Below are 20511 nucleotides of genomic sequence, written 5' to 3' on the forward strand. Positions count from 1 at the left end.
CGGGGGTGGCGCTGCCCTCCGCTCCCCTCCCGGGGCTCTCTCCCCTCACGGTTCGCTCCCCGCCTGTGTTGCAGGGCTGCTCCGGGAGCTGCTGCGGGAGGAGGCCCCGGGCCGCATCGCCGCGCTCACCGAGGAGCTGTTCCGGGCGGCGGGGAGCCTCGGCGGGGAGGCGGGGGCCGAGCCGGAGGTAGGGCCCGGCCCTGCGGCCTGAGGCCTCCCGGCGTTGGGTGTGGTGAGGCGGAACCCGGCCCTGCCGGCCTGGGGATGGAGCAGCCCCGCAACCCGGCAGGAATAAAGCAGAAAAGTGTTAAATAATAAAAAAAAGAAAGCGTTAACGGCAGCTCCCGGTGCCCACGCCGCGGGTTTCCACATGAAAACGCAGGTGGCGGAGTGGTGGTGAAGTAAAGCAGGCGTGGGAGCAGCTGAGGGGCTTCCCGACACACTGACTGGGGATAGCGGGTCTGGGAGGGAGAAAAACAAACAAGCACACCTCATAACAACTGCATGGGGAGCCCAGCAGGGTGGGAAGCCTTTTTCCTACATCACACCAGTGAATTAGGGCGCTGCTTATAATAACGATAGGGCTTTTCTTTGTAGGCCGTCTAGAGGACGTTTATGAGGTGGTAAACGACTACTTAAAAAGGTCTTTTTTTAAAAGAAATCGATGAGAAATAAGCTAACCTGGAGTAAAAATAAAGCCAGCTGAGGGATTGCCCAAACTCTTCCTCCAAAATTTTATTTTGATGCGAAATTTAGTTCACAGTGGTTGTCCTCAAAGGAAGACTGATTTTGAAAGTCCTCAGTGTGCGACAAAGGGCAGGACAGGTTAGCGTGTGTCAGTACAGAAAATAATCCTAATGCTGTCTATAAAGAAGTACAGGAGCATAAAACTGGTATCCTTTGGTTCTTCCCGTTGGGCTAAATGAGTTTTAAAGAAAGGAGAAATTAATTTGTCGTCTGATCCCTTAAATAAAAGGGTCCATAACATTTTTCCTGGTTATGCAAGAGCATATTTGTAGCCAACATCTCTTCTGGAAACTATGATTTGAGTGATGGAAAATACACTACCCTTTGAGATGGGTTTTTAAAGGAGCTTATTGTGTTTATGCAAGATTGCATCATCTTTTTAACAAGAATATCTAGTCAGGAGCCTTTGTTCTTTGTCTGCTGATACCAGGAATTTCCCAGCATAGGTGCTTAAAGTAATTAAATGTAACATTCTGTAGGCAAAAGAGGTAAAGTCTTACTACATATGCACTTCCCAACCTGGTACAATTTTACAGCTCTTTTCCAGTCCCTTCTAATTTTTCAACATCTGTTTAAAGCACACATAATGTATTCTGAAAGCTGCCAGGGAATCAGTTGTGTTGGACGTGCCGATGTGCTATTGCACAAATTTTTTTATGTGCGAGTGTTTTTGAGGAAGCTTCATCCCAGATGGATGGGGTAAGTCAGGTCATGTTTTGCGAAGTTTGGAAAAGGACTTGACAGAAACATATGTTAGGATATTTCAGTAATTTGACAGATTAATGGGATTTGTTTAGGAACATGCTTGAATGTTTCTGAAGTCCACCACTTCACATACAGAATTTGCTGGTTTGTGTAATTTCAAATTGGAGCTGAACGTTGACGTGACATACATGTGCATACTGCTATTGGTCTTATGATTACTTCTTTTTGGTTTCAGGTCATGTCAGCCTTTGATTTGCAGCCATGTTCTTTCTTAACTTCATCTTAGAAACACTCTCAAATCTTTAGAAGATGTGAAATAGTCTTTTAGGAGACTGAGCGTATCTTATAAATGACAAGAATATGTGATTCCTGCCAACTGCTTATCAGTCTTCTGGAATACGTGTTCTGTAGAAAAGAATGATCCAAACTTTTAGCTGAAGAAAAACCTGTGTGGTCCACTCAGCGTGCCTGTTTTGGGGTCACTATCCCAGCTCTCCCTGTGGAGATGGTCGGTTCATGTAACAGCTTCACAGAAAACTCAGGCCTTTGACATCAGTGTCAAAGGCGGTTGCACAAACGTGGACAGATCATTAACATGACGAGCATGAAAGGTGGTTCCTCATCCAGCAGTGAATTTGAAAGTGAGCCAAATCTAGGGCAACATCAAATCTAATAGAATTTTCCTCCTCAGGTTGAAGAAGGTGCAATCAGCCTGTGGAACTGGGCTGTGACCAAGCACATGGGTTCTGTCATCAATGACGAGCAAAGAGCTAAGCGTACGTATGCGTCCTGTTCCTTTCTAAACATATTTGTGTGTTGCAGCGTGAAAAGGAAAAGCTCTTTGCTGACAGGTATATGTGCAGTGCTGTGGATTTGTTTGAATATTTGCAGGTAGGGTAGAGACAGAGGAAACTGTACAGCTAGGCTTACATAAACCATTCGGGATCACTCTGGTGTAATGGTGATCTAGTGACACAGAAACAGGATAGGCATTTTTACCACTGCCCATTCTGTGCATGAACATCAATAAAACAATGGTGTAGCCAAAGGAAACTGTAGTTTGCCTTCTAATGCTATGTTGTTAATCTGAGAATGTATGGAAATAAAACTGACATAAATTTTAGACTGTTGGTCAGTTAATTTATAAAAAGTGAGACTGTTTTTTAACATAGCTATCTCACTAATGTTTACAGAAAAAATCTAAATCTTTTTTTTTTTTTGACTCCCCTGCCTCATCCAGGCACACAGCTAGTTGGTTTGCTTAAAGCCGGAAGCAGGGCTGGGGGAAATCAGAAGTGAGCTTTTGGTCTACTCTGTCATCCAGTTCCTTATGTGGTTCTGCAGGATTGCAATATCTGGTCTACATTTTTGTCTTGAGGGATTATAGTCAAAATTATGTACACTCTGCATCATATAAATGATGTCAGGGGAAGGGAAAAGGGTAAGTTTACACAAAATAAATAATAATTACCGTAGTGTAATGTTCTCAGATCTTATATCACAGCTGAAGGGCCAGGGAGAGGCTATTTAAAATATATTAAGCAGTGTCTTTTCTATCCCTGATGTTTAAGAAAGGCCAGAAAATATTTTTGCTTTTTACTTTGAAAATGTAAAGATTATTAAACTTGATTTCCCTATGTTGCTGAAGGCTATTCTGAGGCACTCAAGGCATGTTACTGTGAGCACCTGTAATGTAATTAAGTCTTTGAATGCTGTGTCTTTAACTTAGGTATTTAATAGGTTTAATAGGTATTTTGAGGAGAATATCATTTTTTTTCTTGATGCCTAAAAGGCAGTTTTAAAGAGCTTGGCTAAAATTCAGACTGCTTTGACTACTGAAGCTTTCAAATTTTTCTTTCCTGCAATTGTACATGGTAAACCGTCTTTTGGATATGGCAGGGTCTGATTTTCTTAAGGAAAAAAAAAAAGACAAAAGGAAACTTAAGAATATATTATACCTTGTTTTCCTGTAGTGCGATTTGTTGCTTGTAGACTGGTGTGCCTTTGTGAAGGCAGTGATCCTCCAGAGGGGACTATTCGAAGACAGATTTTGGTAAGGCTGTTGGCAGGTAAGCAATGAAATGCAGTTGATCACCAAGGGAAATCTTACAACCTTATTACAATTGCTTTGGGAAGTGAGTGAAATAAGCCTGTAATTCTGGGGAGTGTGCATGTTGAAGGTGGGCCCGTGTCACAGGCATACCTTGCTGAGTTAGTGCAGTTACAAATTTCTTAACAGTGCAGTTAGCATCACATCTTTGTCATATGTGAAAATGTTATGAGAGAAGCATTACTACAATATCCTATAGTATTGTGCAGTAGGGCACTCTAAGTCCTACGCTGCTCTAGGTGCTATGGAGTTAATTCAGATGCGAGAGGCACTTGTCACAAATTAAAGAGCTGAAATACCTCTCTCCTGCATAAGATATGTGCGTTAACAAGAAGAAATTTAACACTGCTTCTTTGAGGTGACTAAATTGTCACAAAGCACGTATCATTTTCTCTTTCAGATGTCAATGAAAACTGGTAAAGGATGGATAGATATTGGAAAAGCTGATCTTGCTGATGAATTTCTAGAGATTGCCTTGAATGTAAGTGCTTTTCTCGTTCTAGTTTCTTATAAACACACCTGTTTGTAAGTTCCATGGGTGATGCTTAAGCTTTGTTTTCCAGAGCATAGAAAAACTGTACACAAAATTACGTAAGGGGAGCGATGGTGAAGCAGATATTCATGTGCACAAAGCTGATGTGGAGAAGGACCTCTTCAAAGTGCTCTCTTATCAGGCTGAATCAGTATGTGTTCTTCCCTGCTTTCTTTATAAGTCACTAGGGGGTACAAAGGAAACTCTGACCCGTTTATTAGATGTATGAATGCTTGGCACCGAGGACTTGCTGAAGGATATATTTCCTTTGCTTAGATGTAAGATATCAGACGTGATGTTTGCATTCAGTGTTGCAATAATTTGATGATTTTTAATTTGCCTGGTTTATCGCAGTCATTTCTGCCGTGTTGTTTATATCTTCTAGTTCAGATTTGTTGCTCTATGATTTGGCTAGCATGAGTGTTTATACAACAAACAGCTGCCCTTCTGAGTCATAAATGTTTTGGTTCCAAAGGTGCCTTGTGCTTACTGAAGAAGGGGGAGCCTGGGTCCCCAAAACTCTGTTTGTGTAATAGGCACACAGCAAGACTTGCCACTTCAGATTGCTCACCAAATCTGCAGCTGGCCTGATTGAAAAGTGCTTCCCTAAGCAGACCAAAATTTTTCATTTAGCATCTAATTGATAACGGAGACAAAAAGAGTACCCCACGTTACTGGAGAGGTGTTTTAAGATTTGCTAGTTTGTTACATCATCTAACATCTGAATGGTTTGGTACCACCTATCTGTCCCTTCCACACTACGGCTGGACGGCAGGGTACTTCTGGATGTCTTTGTCATCTGGGAATATATAGAAATAAACAGAATTATTGTAGCACTAGAAGGACAGATATCTAATCCCAGATTTAGCTTTAGTGAATGTGAAAAATGTATGCAAATCCAAGTCCTTTTTTAGAGATTGGTCTTTTAATGAATTTTAGAGGCAAGCAAGTCACTTACAGTCTGTTGGCATGTTCTACTGCTTTCCTAGGCAGTTGCTCAAGGGCATTTTCAGAAAGCTGTGATGTGTGTGCAGCGCTGTAAAGATATGTTGATGAAGTTGCCAAAAGAGGTTAGTGAAATCATATCTTCTTTATCATTCCAAAGTTTGAAAATCTGCTTTCCTATCTATATGTTAACGAGTGGCAGATGCCATATAAAATTTTGAAAAATACTTCGAGAACTCTTTGTGTGTATGTGTTCTGTGTTTTTCTGCTTCTCTGAGATTTTCTTGCTACATATTTTGCAAGAAAGCAGCAGTTGTTTTTTTTCCTTCAAAGTTCAGTGTTTTTCTTTTTTTTTTGCTTATAGTTTATCATTTGAAATAGAATGATAAACTCTTCGTAAAGAATGAGTGAAAACAAATCATCAAGAAAGGCAAAAAGATTTCTGTATTGAATATGCCACCTACTCTTCTGCAGAAACAGCTGCACTTCACATCTTGATCTTCTCTGTTGCTTCTTCCCTTTTATGTGTGAACTTTTGTCTGGAGGCAGGTGGGACAAGAGAAGAGCTGAGCTTCTAGGCTTTTCATATGCAAGTTAGTACTAAAATCTTCATCTTCATGAAGCTGTAAGGCTATGAATGGTGGTTTCTCATTGTACTAAACTGTGTTTTTTGTAGTTCTTATTTCACAGAACAATGTCCAAAGAAAACAAGCTTTGACATATGCAGACTAGTCCTTTGTTTGCAAAGATAAAAGGCTAATATGTTTGTATCAGAATAAGCTTCCCCACATTCATTTTCATTTGCTTATTTTATTTTTTTTTCCCAACCTTTAGGATTTTTTTTGGTACAGTTAGGAAACATTTTGTTCTTGTCTCTGTGGTACAGGTAATAAAATCCAAAGGGATAGATGTGAGTTCTGGAACAGAAATATGGCACTGTTTATGTTATGGTTGGTTAGTTTAATTTTTTTTTTTTTTTTTTTTTTGTGATCTGTTTGCAGAGTATCTGAGTGACTAAGTCAGCTGTGGGGGTCTAACTTTCATTTCAATTATAAGAGCAGTTTCTCGCTGTTTGATTTGTTAAAGATGCTCACTGGGATCATCATGTTTCTGTTTCTCATTTCATTTTGAATGAATTTCATGCTTTCCATTTTAACTCCTCCATTAAATAATATTAAACTTCTCATGGTGAAGGCACTTCAGAAACCACGAGCACTGATGCAGACGAGGAAGAGGTTTCTGATCACAAGAGATGCAATTCACCACTGGTTTAAGGAGGGGTATTTAAACAATGAGAGAAAAAGAAAGCTCTAGCAATTTCTCTGAGTGACTTTGAAATTTTTGACCACCATGTAGTTGTCACTCCTTAACTCCTCCAGAAACACATCTTACCAGAGAGCACTTGCGGAGTACCACACAGAGGTTGTTGCATTATGGTAATGGATGATACCACAGATCAGCTGGTGAGGATTTGCAGCTTGTGGATCATCAGTGGTCTTAGGAACCACAATGGGGAACTGTAGCCCTAAAGGATCAAATGCTAGAATTGTTCTAAACACTTAGTGTTTGGAGTGATGCCAGGCTTATGGGAATATTTAGGATTATGCTTGATGTCTGGAACACATTCATTCATTAAAAGAGTATTTTAATTACGAGAGTGATTTTTGTTGTTGTTGTTCATCCATACTGAATTTGCAGTTTTGTGTCTGGATGGCAATGAGATAAAAAAAAAAATGTTCAAAGAAAAATGTTGTTCTGTGTCTCTCATTCTTGCCCGAGGATTTGAAGTCCCTTGCAAGAGACACTTCTTGTACTTGGAGAAGAAACTTACTTCAGTGGCAAAGTGAATGCAAATATTAGTGGTCTGTTAGCATTTAAAACAGCTTTTTGTCTCCATTTGGACAGCATTTGACAGTTGCAAATTATTGCAATGGAAAGACAAGTTGGTATGAAGAGATACTGTCAGGGCTGACTGATAAAGCAGAAAACAACAACATGCTGAATAATCAAGCATTCAAAAATATTTTTCTGCTCACATTGGTAGTGTGGATCATCCTTTTATAATGCAAAGGAGACATGCTGGGAAAAAGCCTACCGTGCAAGACGTGGAGTCCTATTCATTTAACTATGTATAAGTAAAACCTTTTAGTCATTTTTAAAAATGAATTTGCAATGTGCCATTTTTTCTTCCTAGGTTTTATTTTTTATAATTTACTATGCACAGTTTAGTGCTTTCAGGTTGGTTTCTTGAGGAACTATTCTACTTTGTGTGTTTGAAGAATTCCCCTGTTTTGCATGTCCCAGACTGGTTAATATTGGTGCACTTTCCCACGGAACAATACAATTTGATTCTAGTCATGTTCAATACCCTCCTCAAATATGGTCAGAAGTGATAATTGTAGACATGTCTTTAAAGTAAAAAACGTTTTAAAGAACCTGAGACCAGGTGCCATAGATGTGTTGATGTTTCTACAAGGACATTATAGAAGCAGGAGTCTTTTATTACAGACATGTTACCTGTCCATCCTCTGTTACAACTTTGGGGTGGAAACCTATGAACGGAAGAAGTATGAACAGAGCTCCTTTTGGCTCAGGTAATGTGCAAAGGGAAACAAAATAATATCCTGCATTTCAAATGTAAATATCTGTGTGAAGGAGAGGGGGAAGGAAAGTAGATGTTTAACTGAAAAACTGAAAACACAAGTTTTTAACTGAACTGTAGTGGCTGAGCAAATACTGACTTAGTGACTGTCTTGCTTACAAATGCTGTTGCCTAGCATTTATGTCTGTTTTCCACACTGATTTTCATGTCATTGAAATGAAAACTTCCATGTGGGAGTCATATCCATGGTTCTCATCCATTCTTTCCCTAACTCTTCTTCCAAAGAGATTAATGAAGAGGCTATTCGCAGCTCCTGTGCCACTTACAAACAATATTGAAGGGATCTGAAAACTTAAGAAAAGTGTAGAGGAATTCTTCTGGCCAGTTTGAAATGGATGTGTTTTTCTCAGTACTTGAATTTCTCAGAAAGGAGGTGCTTCATTGACAGCAGTTCCTTGACTGATGAAAGACACAACCACCAAGGTGAAAAACAAATAGTTTGAGATGGTTTAGGTAGGTTCCAAATAAGTAATGTGTTATTGCTAGGGAAGAAAATATTTAGGCTATTGCGAATAGCATCTTCATGCCAAGGTCACAGACTGAGCTCAGAAAATTTGCTTTTATTTCTTGTTCTTTTTGTTTTAAATTCTCTGAAGAAAACAAATGACAACACCTCTAATTCAGAATAGTTACAGTCACATGCTATCAAAGAATTTTTAGAAATGCTTAGAATTAATTAAAGCTGGTGCTTTGTTGATTGTTTTATATTTTGTTCTTGTAGAATATTAAATACTGAGTCCTGATGGCAAAATTTGAGGAGGAAATAAACTTCTGCCAAGTGCAAATATTTATCTGGATATAGCAATTTAGCTCCCCCTAGTGGGTTAAGATTTCCTTGTAGTGAGAGTGTATTATATTAGGAAACAAATGTCTGGTTGTTCTGTTTTTCTTTTAAAAAGTTATTCCTTTGCATTGTTTGCCATCAAATCTGGTTTTGCGGACCCGGTGCATTTTCTCTGGGTGGTCCTTTGTGCTGTCATTTAACTTTCAGGAAAAGAATGATGAATCATGACTCCCAGGTTCTGTTTTTGTGCTGGGATGTTAAGACTGGGTCAATTATAACTTCTGTGTATGACTGTATTATATGTCAGGTGAGAATAAGAACAGTGACTTGCTCAAAACGCCTTCAGTTAAAACTGATAAAGCCTACTAAAATGTTTGAATAGAAACTGTTACAGAATGTGGTGCACTAGGTTGAAGGAAGTGCTAGAGTACAATTTTTGATACGAGGGTTTAGGAAGAAAAAATCTTGTGTTCTCTGTTTAAGAAGTGGGGCAGGATAGGAATGTGGCACATACCAGATACCTGGCTGTTATAAATGTGTCAGTCTTCAAAATAGGACTATCATCAAAGTTTACAATTTATTAAAGGAATAGAGGTAAGCAAACAGCACTGGGTGCACCGGGATTCTCTGTTCCACCAAGATGCACACCAGTTACACCAAGCAGCTGATTTTTATGCTCCTAGACTAATACATATTCATTACTACTTCTAAAAAAACCAGGGTTATTATAATTAGTTTCTGGAATCCAAACCTTCCTACTGGAGCCTGCGTATCAGTCTCCGGTGGTCCCTCTGGGGGTCTGTGGGGATCTCTTGTGCTGAAGGCTCATAGTCTTCCTCCCTCTTGTCCTTCTCAATTGTCCAACTTGGCTGTATGTCGGAGACTTGTGCAGCGTCCCCTGCAAGCTTCGTCTTTTAGTCGTTCTTCAGCTTTCCCCTTCTCCTTAATCTCCTGGCCAGATATCAGAGACTTGCATAGTGTCCCATGCAGTAGTCATAATAGTTAGCAGTTATTCTGACACCCCCCAGATATCAGGGACTTCAAGGAAAAGCCTACAAATACATTTCCCTTCAAGCTCTCTATTGACACGAATTGCTAAAACATTCCTCTGCGAGATACAAGAACTATATACATTAACCACTCTGTTTTTCTTAGAGTTGTGCTTATACAAGGGTATGTAAGGCAGAAGGTCACATTCATCATTCCATGTGGCCCTAGCATTGTTCCATATTGACACGAATCAGATGAAGACATTTCACATATGATATGAGGGTTTAGGAAGAAAAAGTCTTTCGTTCTCTGGTTAAGAAGTGGGGAAGGATAGGATTGTGGCACATACCAGAAACCTGGCTGAATTTATCTCTGTCATCCCATGTAACTTTAACTTTTCCTTATCCTTGGTAGCCAGAGTTATGACATTGGGAAGATGGATATGAAATACTCTGTTGGCAAAGAAATGCGGGTAAGAAAAAGAGAATTTGCTGTTTACACACAGGAGGATTTTGTTAACCTGACTCTAGTGCTTCTGCTATGCCAAATCTGACCAGTGATTCTCTGGCTTCTGTTTTAGTACTGTTTGCTAGGAAGTTTGGCAAAGTTGCAAATCCACTTTCTGTGAGCATCATGGCAAGAGTTGAGTCACTGATGAGTGCCCTTAATCACATTTGAATCTACTATTTCACAGAAATTTAATTTTCAGAAATAAGACTCAGACTGAGAGGCCATCTCTTCTTCCCTCCTTCCCCTTCTTTCAAGGCATCATTAGGTATAGCTGTGTCATTTCTGAGAGATGTTTGTCTGTCTCGTAGGCCTATTACTCCTAATACTACTGACAGTGGATATGGAGATTTTATTCTCTTCCCCTTTATATAAATCATTTGCATATTTTCAGGCCACTATCATGTATGTCTTTGTGTTTCTCAGTGAAGTAGGTAGCCCCTGTTCCTTCACTTTCTTCTTTCTGTTTTTCCAGGTCTCTGCATTTCCTTATTACTGTTCTGTTCTCTGACCTCTCCAGCTGATTCATGTACTGTGCGGGTTGCAGTGCTGAAGACCAGACCCAGTACTTCTACTGAGGCTCTGGAGCTGAGCAGCCACTTTGTATGTCTGATCTCAGACAGGCATTCTTTTGACTCAAAGAGCTTTAGTTTTTTGTGGCCTTAAAATTTAAGTCTTTTCTGTTGATATGTGTGGTCACAAGTGCTTCTCCCCCCGCCACTATGCAGATAGGATTTAAACTTTTAGTTTGTTTTTCTTTCCAGGCTAAGGTGCTGCGACTGTTAGCTACAGCCTATTTTGAGTGGGATTGTAAGCAGTATCTTGACAAGGCACTGAAGGCTATAAGCTTGGCAAATGAGGTAGTAATGTGCAATTTTATTTATGTGCAATAACTGAAACTCAAGCATTTACTAGTGTAATAATATAGACCACGTTAATCATTGGTGAAAGTGGCTTGGATTAATGTTTTGCTTCTATTTCTTCAGGTTACTTAGAGTAACTAACATTTAAAAACATTGTTTCTCTTTGGTTGATTGTTTTAAAATTTCCAGTATTTGTTTCATTCCAAAGAAATTCAAAGTATAAAATCCTATTTTAAGTGAAAGTTCAAGGTCGGTGTTTTACATGCTGGTAGGGCTTTCAGACAGATGATAAAGTACGTGCTGGTGAGATCAGGATAAATGGTGGTATAAACCATTGCACCCAAGCCCTTTGCAGTTTTTATTGTGTGTACCTTCACAAAGCGTTTTTAGATGTAAGAGTGTTTTTGTCATCAGTGTTTGATAGTTTATATTTTGATAATAAAATGGATTTGAAGAATGCTGTGGAGTGTATGTGGTTTTGTGTTATGAATGTGTTGTACTCTCACAGAATCTGTATTCTACAGACAGTTGTCCAAGTAATGGATTGTTTTTCATTGTGCAGGAGAATTTACATCCAGCAGGGTTTTTTCTGAAAGTTAAAATTCTTCTTAAAAGTGGAGCATCAGATGAAGAGATCAACTCAGGTATCACAGTTCTGTTTATGTTTCACTGTAAGGTCATACTACTCCATATCCAAGAAAAGACAGCCTCAGTAGTGCACTGGAGAGAAAAAAAAAGAAAAAAAAAAAAAAAAAGAGAGAAAAGCCAAACCTTTCTTGTGTGTTTTAGAGGAATCATCATTAGTCAAATGTAACAATTCTAGTTTGGTGTGTGGGCCGCAGAAGTCAGCATCAGAGGACAATATAATAATGAAATTATAATTAAAGATGATTTTATTTTGTTGAGAGTTTAAATATACTTGCCAGAAATAAGGAAAGGAGAAGACTGAAGCCTGTTAGAATGAAGGCAATGAAGGCAGCAGCAATACAGCAATGTAAGAGGATGGCTGATTTTAGTCATACGCCTGAGGTTATTTAGAAAGGATGGATTGCACTCAGCATAGAAGAAAGGCTTGTGAAACATTGCTGTTCTGTGTGTGATGTTGCACGTTTTGGCCAAGAGACATCAAGTGCTGATCAATGTGTCAGTGTAAGCCTGTTTTACCAGAATTTACTTGGTTTATAAAGGACTAACTCTTATTCATCAAATTTGTAATTTGAACAGAACTGATTTTTCTGTTGGCACTAGAGGAGAAGAAAGTTTTCAGGGGAGACTTTAGTATAAAAAGGGTAATGTATCAGGAAAATATTATTTACATAAATAATGAAATCTTAAGGAGGAGGGGCTTAGTGCTCTTTATGTTTTAAAAGTACCAGATACATAACAAATAGTCTGAGAAATAAATGTACAATGAAATAAGCAATTTCTTGCAGAAAGCTGGATGCTCTGACTGCTGTCAGACTAACAGGAAAGGAAACTCCACTTCAGATGGCTCCTGGTGAATTTCAGCCAGCTTCCAAGTACACAGTTATTCCAAATTTACCATTGGAATAGTTGGTTTCTGTTCTACAATTGGAATTGTGAAGCCATGGTGTTGCCTATCAAAACACACACTGCTTGTAGCATGTTACTGCTTATAGCAATGGCATGAAGATTCCAGTCAATTTTTCAAAAAACTTAATAAGTGGCTGTCTGTCTTCTGTTGGGTGGCTGGCAAAAGAGTGTTGTGTCTATGTGCTGCAACTTCGGTTTCCTTTGAATGAAGGTTCCTGCTAGGTTTGAGGCATTTGACTAAAATCTTGTATTGTGCTCTTGTACAGAGCTGCCTTAGAAGTGCTTTCTGTAACAGCTGTTATAGCCACATTACATTACTAGTGTGTTCATTCTCTTATCTCATCCAAGCTATGAATGTATAAATCTTGTTATTAAACCATCCAGCACAGTTTTGCAATTTTTAAACTTTATCTGAGTGTTCCAAAACTGATATCTAGTTATCAGCACCAGTAAATTCAATATTTTCCTGTCTGTCTAAGACTGGTGATGCTAAAGACCAATAGACTTAAGTAGTTTCCATTGCACTGCCATGCCACCACACAGCCTGAGTTCTGTCATCATCTTAAGTGATTCCTTCTAGATAAGGATGAAGCATTTTGATGGAAAGCAGCTTGAGGCAAACATTTGTGCTACTAATGCCTATTCTGTTCCTGTTTAGAGAGACAGAAGGCTAGAATTCTGGGGCTGTCAGTCTGTTGCATTTCTTTAGTATTACATTAACTGTGAGACAGAGAAAGGAAAGTCAAAGCACAATGGAGGTATCTTATTCTTCCTTGGTTTTAGAACTATATATATATATATTTTTTTTTTTTTTCTAAAGATGCTATAAGACCATACAACAAGCAGTTAAGTATGTCAGGTGATTGGATAATCTCAATGTCATTGTGTTCTGTCTAGCTGTTGCAGAATTCATGCACCACGAGTTGTCTTTAGACTTTTGTTTGAATGCTGCTAAACTGCTGCTGGAGAATGGAAGGTATGAAATCATCATCAAGTGGAGTGAACACAATATTTGGGCTTTGTAGCTATTCTTCTGTAAGCAAAGAACACCTATTATGCAGTGACACTTTATTTTAAATAAAAGCTGACAGAGGTAGGTAAACATTTTTGAGAGGCAGCCTGTCTTCGCTTTCTCAAGGTGATACAGATTAGTACAGTGGCAGAACAGGCTGTGAAATAATGTCAAGTGGCAATCTGCAACACCAAGCAAATACTTAAGAATGATTAAGATTGTCCCTATGCAATTTTAGTAGTTATCCTGGGTCTGGAATTACCTGAAGGAAATTTTTCTTCCATATTAACGAATATTCAGAATTAAAGATTCTGGAATCGCAGAATCATTCTTGTGAAAATCAGTATGAAGCTGAACAAACTGCAAAATAGAGGCATGAAATTTAACACTCTTGAATGCTCCATCATGATTACCTCCATTTACACTTCTATCTTGCAGTAATTTCATTGTGAGGGGTAAGCTGTCTTATGAATACTGTAGAACAAGCATGTACAAACAGGAAGTACCTATGGAATAGATGAACTGCAGTAAATTCATACCTTGGCTCACTCTGTCAATGTGATTGTGTGCCAGTAGTATTTTAATGAGAAACATGCTGTATAGTGTGATTGTTACACTTCAGAATGGAAAATTAACAGCTCTTCTGTGCAGCTTCTTAAAATTCCATCTGTGTGAACAGGGAATCAGTTGGGTTTGATTTTCTGAACTCTGTTGCTGGACGATTTGAATCTTCACCTGACCTTGGAAAAATAACCCTGCTCTACATTGAGTTCCTGTTGCAGAATAAGAGGGAGCTGCTTGCTAAGCAAAAGGTTGAAGAAATTATTATAGGTCTGTATCCATCTTTTGCTGTCATTTGCTGAAAGTTGGTTTTAGCTGGCTAGTCTTGAATTCCGATTTTCATTTTTAAAATATATTCTCATATTTCTTTTCGTTTGTCTGTTTTCTCTTCTGTTTCTTTTGCACAGCAACTCTCAACTTCCATAATGAATGACAGTTGTGATAAAGCTCAGGGTTAAATTCACATGCTAAAGCAGCTCCTACTTTTCAGTTTAGTCTGTATGATTGATGTATGTGGGATCATAAAATATTTACTAGGAATTCTATGTAACGTTAATACTTTGTCCCTCCAGCCCAATGCGTTTTTGTTTGTCACTATTAAAACAGGTTGCACATCCTTGTTTGAGCAGCTGAATTAGAGGTTCTTTTCAGGTCTTCTACACCTGTAGCACTGTGGCATTTTTTGACTGTCAGATCTGCTGGAAATCAGATTGTGTTTTATGTAGCATCTAGCTAGGTGCAAAAGCCATGCTATCATCATTAAAGCATGATGATATTTATTCCCTTGCTCACTACATTTTTTCTTTTCAGAAGCAGCATATGGAACACTGGGTCATGGCCAAAGATATTGCCATGTTACTGTTTCTTGTTATAGGCTGTGGGACAGTCTTTCTCAGATCGCTCTTAAGGACTTCTCTGAGTGTGGTTCTTAAAGTTCTTATAAAGTGATGATTTGCATTGTCTTTTCAGGTCATTATACTGGAAAACAGCTGTTGTCTGAAACCTTGAACCAGCTGCACATCATCTTGTGGGACACAGCTGCCAAACATTATGAGGTTTGGGACCAAGTAGTGTTGTTGTTATTTGTATTAGTGAAAATGAAGATCTGATTTTCCTGACCTCTTTGGTATGTCTATTTTTGGTTAGAGTGTAAGGTGTTACTAAGATCCCTATTCCAGTTGGAACTAGTTTTATTTTCATCCCAATACGTGCTCTTTCCCACTAAAGTATCAGACTTCAGGTAATCTCATCTCAAAGTTTGTACATGGGAACATGGGCCCTTCATTCTGGTTTTGTCCTGGGAAGGGTGCAAAAAAACTTAAAATATTCTTTATATTGAGATATTCATTTTGTTTTGCTACAACAAAAACTATGCTAATGACACAGCTTGCTTCCTCCTCATTTTAAAATAAATTATTCCCCTTTATTGCTGATTTATTTTTTTTTTACTTCTAATCAATCTGAATTCACTTTTCTTATGAGAATCTTGTATCCATGGCTTCTTCTAATATGTTCTGCTTTGTAATACCTGGGATGACCATATTCCCCTCTGGAATTTCAAGGCAGCAAGTGAAGAGAGGTGTATAAAGATTCATATTTTGTTTCTTGCCATGATTAAATCTTGTGGGCTCCTCTGTCAGCCAAATAATGTCCTGGCAGTGAATTTTTTGCCTGTGCCAACAGAACTGATAGTGTCTTCATTTGTGGCATCAAGGGACCAGAGGATATTGTTTCAGCTGCCTTCTCTTTGTCTGTCTTTATTGCAGGGTGTCATATCAGTGATGTTTGGCACTGGTCTGAGCACCAAATGGTGCCAGATTTCATGACTTTATTTGGCTTCATCTTCTGCTACCCATTTTTATGGTGCAGAGAGGCTTTCCCTACTACCCTCCCTTTTTCATCCCAAGGAATCCTGCAAGAGGAAACTGCACTTTATTACCAGATTCTGAGGTGCAAAGTCAAGTATCCTCGCTCTCTTATTAATGTTTTTTCATGACCATATTACCAGCAGTACTGACTGTTTCCAAATTTTGCGTCACTGAGCCGCTGCCTCCATTCTTATTGTTAGCACCAAAGCCCTGCTTTTTTTTTTTTTTCCACTGGTGATAGATTCCTCAGTTTGTGGGGTTGGAAGGTGGGAGTATGTGCAAGGTAAACTGATGCCATTGTTTGTTTGATGACCCTTTTTGGATCCTACTTGGATTAGGAGTTCTGATAGCACAGGCTGTTCCTGTCTTGAAAGACAATTTTACAGGGATGTTCTGGTTCAAGTCACCTGTAGAAACAGTGCAGGGACTTAAAAGAGTACACGTGACTCAAAGCATATTCTTCCTGAGGAACAGTCTTCCTCTCTATATGGTTCTAGAGATCTAATGCTTGGACAGTGGCATATTAATGATATCACCCTGGAACATGCAAAAGCTGTTTGTCACTCTTAACAACATTTTGGTCCCAGTAGACACAGGATTCTTCTTTATCCAGATAATCCTTCACTAGCAGTATCTGCAGGTTCAGTGAAGTTGTGACAAGACAGGACTTGTGACAGATATATAAAAGCTTGATGTGAAAAAAGGTTGTATTTCAAAGCCTCTTTGTCTACTGGACATAAGCTCTTTAATAGCTTGATTTCATCTATCTGTTTTCTTCCAGAATCTAGAATTTGTTTTCTCTTACCTAGTTTACTGCTTTTCTTCCACCAGTGGGGATAGGCTGGCTCACTTATACAAAGAATAATGCACCTCAGCTGTAGGCTTGTTGGCCCTAGTATAGTTTTCACAGTCTACTCTGTCCAAATTGGAACCATAGTTGGGAGTGCACTCTTCAGCCTAGTATCAAGAAGTTCATGTCTAAATGGCATAAAAACTTGTCTTTTTCTCTTACTTTCTGACTTTCACTTATTTTGTACCTTGAAGAGAGAGGGATTTTTTTTTTTTAAATAATATTGTACTTAGTTATATAATTGTTCTTTCTGGATTAGGCCAATGACCCATCTAGTCTCCTAATGAATATGCCTGCATTGTGGGACCAATGTTTGCTCTTCTGGGGGAAAGATTACACTAGAATATACTTGACTATCTAAATCTTTCATTTCCTATGATTTATTTTAGGAAAATATAGACCACTTAATCACTTTTTTTTAATTTCCTAGGCAAAAAACTATTCTGAAGCTCTTCACTGGTACAACTATTCTGTCAGCTTCTACACACCTGGGCAAATAGATCAGAATTTGGCTAAGTTGCAGAGGAACATGGCTTCTTGCTATCTTCATCTGAAAGAAGTTGACAAGGTATGTTTATTTATGTATTTATTTGCATTGCTTTTATATTTGTAGTTATATAATTTGGACTTAATTTACAATTCTGTTACTGTACCTCTTTTGCTTTGAGAGAGGGAAATGTCTTTGCATGTCTTTCATGATCTGGCAGAGATCCGTTGTTCATCTTAGCTGCTTTGGGAGCCCCTTCTAATCACCTGTCATTCTAAACAGTACACAAGTTGTGTGACCATGCCCCAGTATATCGGATTTCTTCTCAGATTAGAGGCCATTCTCTCTTCAAAACAGATGAACCTCAGCATGAAAAATGTTAGGCAGGTGACACCAGAACTTCCCACAACAGTGTGTTAGTCCTTACCTCTGCAGAGAACTGCACCTGCTTTACCTGTTTAGGTCTTCTGTTCTGGTGATGTTAAACTTTGTAATTCAAAGTGGCAGAAGGGAGCTGATCTTTTCAGCGTCCTCTTGCTTTCTAATTCTGTGGCTCTAGTTCTGAGGAAGCAGGAATTCTAGTCATTGTCAGCTCTAGGTTCCGTCTTATGCTCTGATCACTTTACTTTTCTTTCAGGGGAGGTTGTTGCCAAACCAATTTTGTTCAGTAATTGTATAAATATCTCTAATGTAGCCATTAAAATTTGGCATCTCTTTTTAACTCTCTCCTCTTGCAACCTACATGACTGATTACAAGATGCCATTACTGAATTCCTACAATCTTTTCTGTGTATAGGCTAAAGAGGCAGTTAAAGAAGCAGAGAGGTGTGATCCAAACAGCATCTTTACCCAATTCAGTGTCTATAAGATTGCAGTGATGGAAGATGATACTGATAAAGGTAGAACTTGAAAGATAAAAGGGTCAACTACAAAGACCAGGAGTGTCAGGTGTCTTAGAAAACACTGAGCAGACCTGGACTGTTCATTTTGGGAAAGACACAATAGAGGGAAGATAGGAGAAGGATCTATAAAATCATTAAAACTGTCAGGCTGTAGATTTAAAACTGTCAGAGGGGGATGCTTTAGCACATGGCATGTAATATGTCCGTTGCCACATCTGGTTACTGTTTGGCTGGAGCCTCTGGCTCGGAATTCTGTAATCTTGTGGACAGAAGCTAGAGCAGCATCCTGAGATTAGAATCACTGTATTATACTATTCCTAATACTCTTTTAAAAGCATATGCAGTTGCAAAAATGCTACTGAGCTAGATGAACCTTAATTGAACCAATATTACCACTCTTGATTTTTCTGGTCAAGCAGAACTTGAAGTTACGAGAAAATAGATGAATTACTGAGATGACCTACAGAATGACAGATCTCTATAGACTTTTTATTCTTTCTAATGAGTTCTGCCATTTCATGTTTTAATGAGAATCCTAGCTCAAATAATGAAAATTGAGAAATATAGTCTATAGTTAATTAGAATACAGAGGAACATGCAGAGCTTATTTTCCAATGAGTCCTGTGCCAATTAATTATTCTGTATACATCTTTTTAATGGCAGCCTAATTTGTTCACATAATACAGAGTGGTAACCACAGCACAGTGGGAGCATAAAAGCAGCAGCACCCTTAACATAAGCCAAGATGTGGGAGCTTGGAATCATGCCCAGACAATATATTAAGAGAAAGTCTTCTGTGACAAGCAGATATTTAGCAGAACAAATTTAAGGATGTGAGATAGTTTCATTTGTGTGGCATCCTTGTTTCCTTAGATTGGTAGCTTGGAATGCTTTTTTGGCACCTCTCTAGGAAGAAATGTGTAATTGTGGAGAAGTGCTGGAATTGTCAGGTTTTCTTGCCTTGTTTCACATTAAAAAAAAATAAAAATATATCCTTTTGTAAGTTGTGTCTAAAGCCTTACTAAAACAGTAGAACTTTCCATCTTCCATTTTTTTCTACTAAAAACAATCAATCAAACAAACAAAACCCCCAAAACTAATTTTTATGTATGCATTTTTCAGCTGTGGAAGCAGTTATTGAAATGGGGAAGCTAGCAGAAAAGTCATCTCAATGTGAAGACAAACCGACGGTGGATGAAAATACAGGCAGTAACCTCCTGAGTTTAGCTGCCCAAATTGCTTTAGAGGTAGAACAGATAACATTGTCTTTATTTTGCTTTGTTGATATAAGAACAGCTGTAAACTCTGTAATATTTTCTACTTTCAGTACTTCTATGTATTTCATGCATTTCATGCATTTCTGAGTATTTCACGCTTGTATAACCAAGGTCTCACTATACATTTTCAAATGCATTGTGTAAAGCAAAGTAAAAATTGATTTCACATACGAAGAAACTGTTTTTTTCCAGGAAAATTAGTGATTCTGAATTGCAAAATATTGATAACTAGAAATGACATTGCATATTGCTAGTGCGGTTCATACAAAACATGTTTTAATTTCTTTTCAGAATGAACAACAAGTTGTGGCTATCAAAGCTTTGGAGTATTTATCTGAACATTCACGAGACTGCCGACAAGTATTTGCAGCTCTAAAGTGAGGATTCAAGCGATTTACAAGGACAGAGAACTCTGATTTCTCTTTCAAACTTAATTTGTTTTGTTGAAGAAAGTGGAAAACAGAGTAGATGAATGATTAGTTAGCAGTCTTTTTGGTACTGTAGATGCACCTCAGTCCTGAACTCTTAGCTGCAAATATTCCAAGTCTTTTTCCAAGCTGATATTAATAGCTCTGAATTTTATGACGTCGTTGTGTTTGAACAGATGACCAACAGCAACTCTGAAGAGATTGCAACAATATGTCTGGTGAAAATACAGGTTCATTTGTATCCCCTGATGAAGTACTATCTTCTTGTTGAAACACTCTATCACTTCTATGAAAACAAATGTTAGGAGAAAGATCTATTCCTTCCAATTTTTGCTTAAAACTTTTATGAATGTATATTTATTTACTTACTATTACGTGATTTAACAACATGGTATACAAAAAAAAGGCTGTAGGGAGGGAAATACTACAATCTTATTCTCAGTTTGACACTGAATTCTGTGAGTTACATGGACGGGTGGTGTAAAGAAGAAAGTGGGATCCTTTCTGAAACCTGAGGTCAAAGTACACTGTTGGAAAAAGTTATCTTGTTTCTTCATTGTTGTTTTTTCTCATATTCAGATGCTTGGTTCGTCTTGTGTTGTCAAAGGTCGTAGTAGAAGATGAAGAGAAAAGGTGAGTACATTTGCAAAACTATATTCCATGGTGGATATCTTACACAATTAGTGTACTTATACATGTATGTATATACATAGCTTATTTTCTTACA

At 38.3% G+C, this 20511-nt stretch overlaps 1 protein-coding gene across 1 annotated transcript in view; it reads left to right on the forward strand.

Annotated features, from left to right (window-relative positions):
* Nucleotides 1-20511, forward strand: part of TEX11 (testis expressed 11) — a gene marked incomplete at both ends in the record, with an annotated part of 31174 nt that overhangs the window by 47 nt on the left and 10616 nt on the right. The window contains 18 exons of the mRNA XM_084294268.1: nt 75-187; nt 2144-2228; nt 3426-3505; nt 3963-4043; nt 4126-4245; nt 5084-5164; nt 7548-7633; nt 9890-9947; nt 10747-10842; nt 11408-11489; nt 13297-13375; nt 14091-14242; nt 14942-15027; nt 17121-17258; nt 17974-18076; nt 19202-19326; nt 19648-19733; nt 20364-20417. Coding sequence (XP_084150394.1) covers nt 75-187; nt 2144-2228; nt 3426-3505; nt 3963-4043; nt 4126-4245; nt 5084-5164; nt 7548-7633; nt 9890-9947; nt 10747-10842; nt 11408-11489; nt 13297-13375; nt 14091-14242; nt 14942-15027; nt 17121-17258; nt 17974-18076; nt 19202-19326; nt 19648-19733; nt 20364-20417 — 1705 coding nt within the window. The remainder of the gene's footprint in view (nt 1-74; nt 188-2143; nt 2229-3425; nt 3506-3962; nt 4044-4125; nt 4246-5083; nt 5165-7547; nt 7634-9889; nt 9948-10746; nt 10843-11407; nt 11490-13296; nt 13376-14090; nt 14243-14941; nt 15028-17120; nt 17259-17973; nt 18077-19201; nt 19327-19647; nt 19734-20363; nt 20418-20511) is intronic.

This window comes from Netta rufina (assembly GCF_964035555.1).
Source record: "Netta rufina genome assembly, chromosome: 12".
Lineage (NCBI taxonomy): Eukaryota > Metazoa > Chordata > Aves > Anseriformes > Anatidae > Netta > Netta rufina.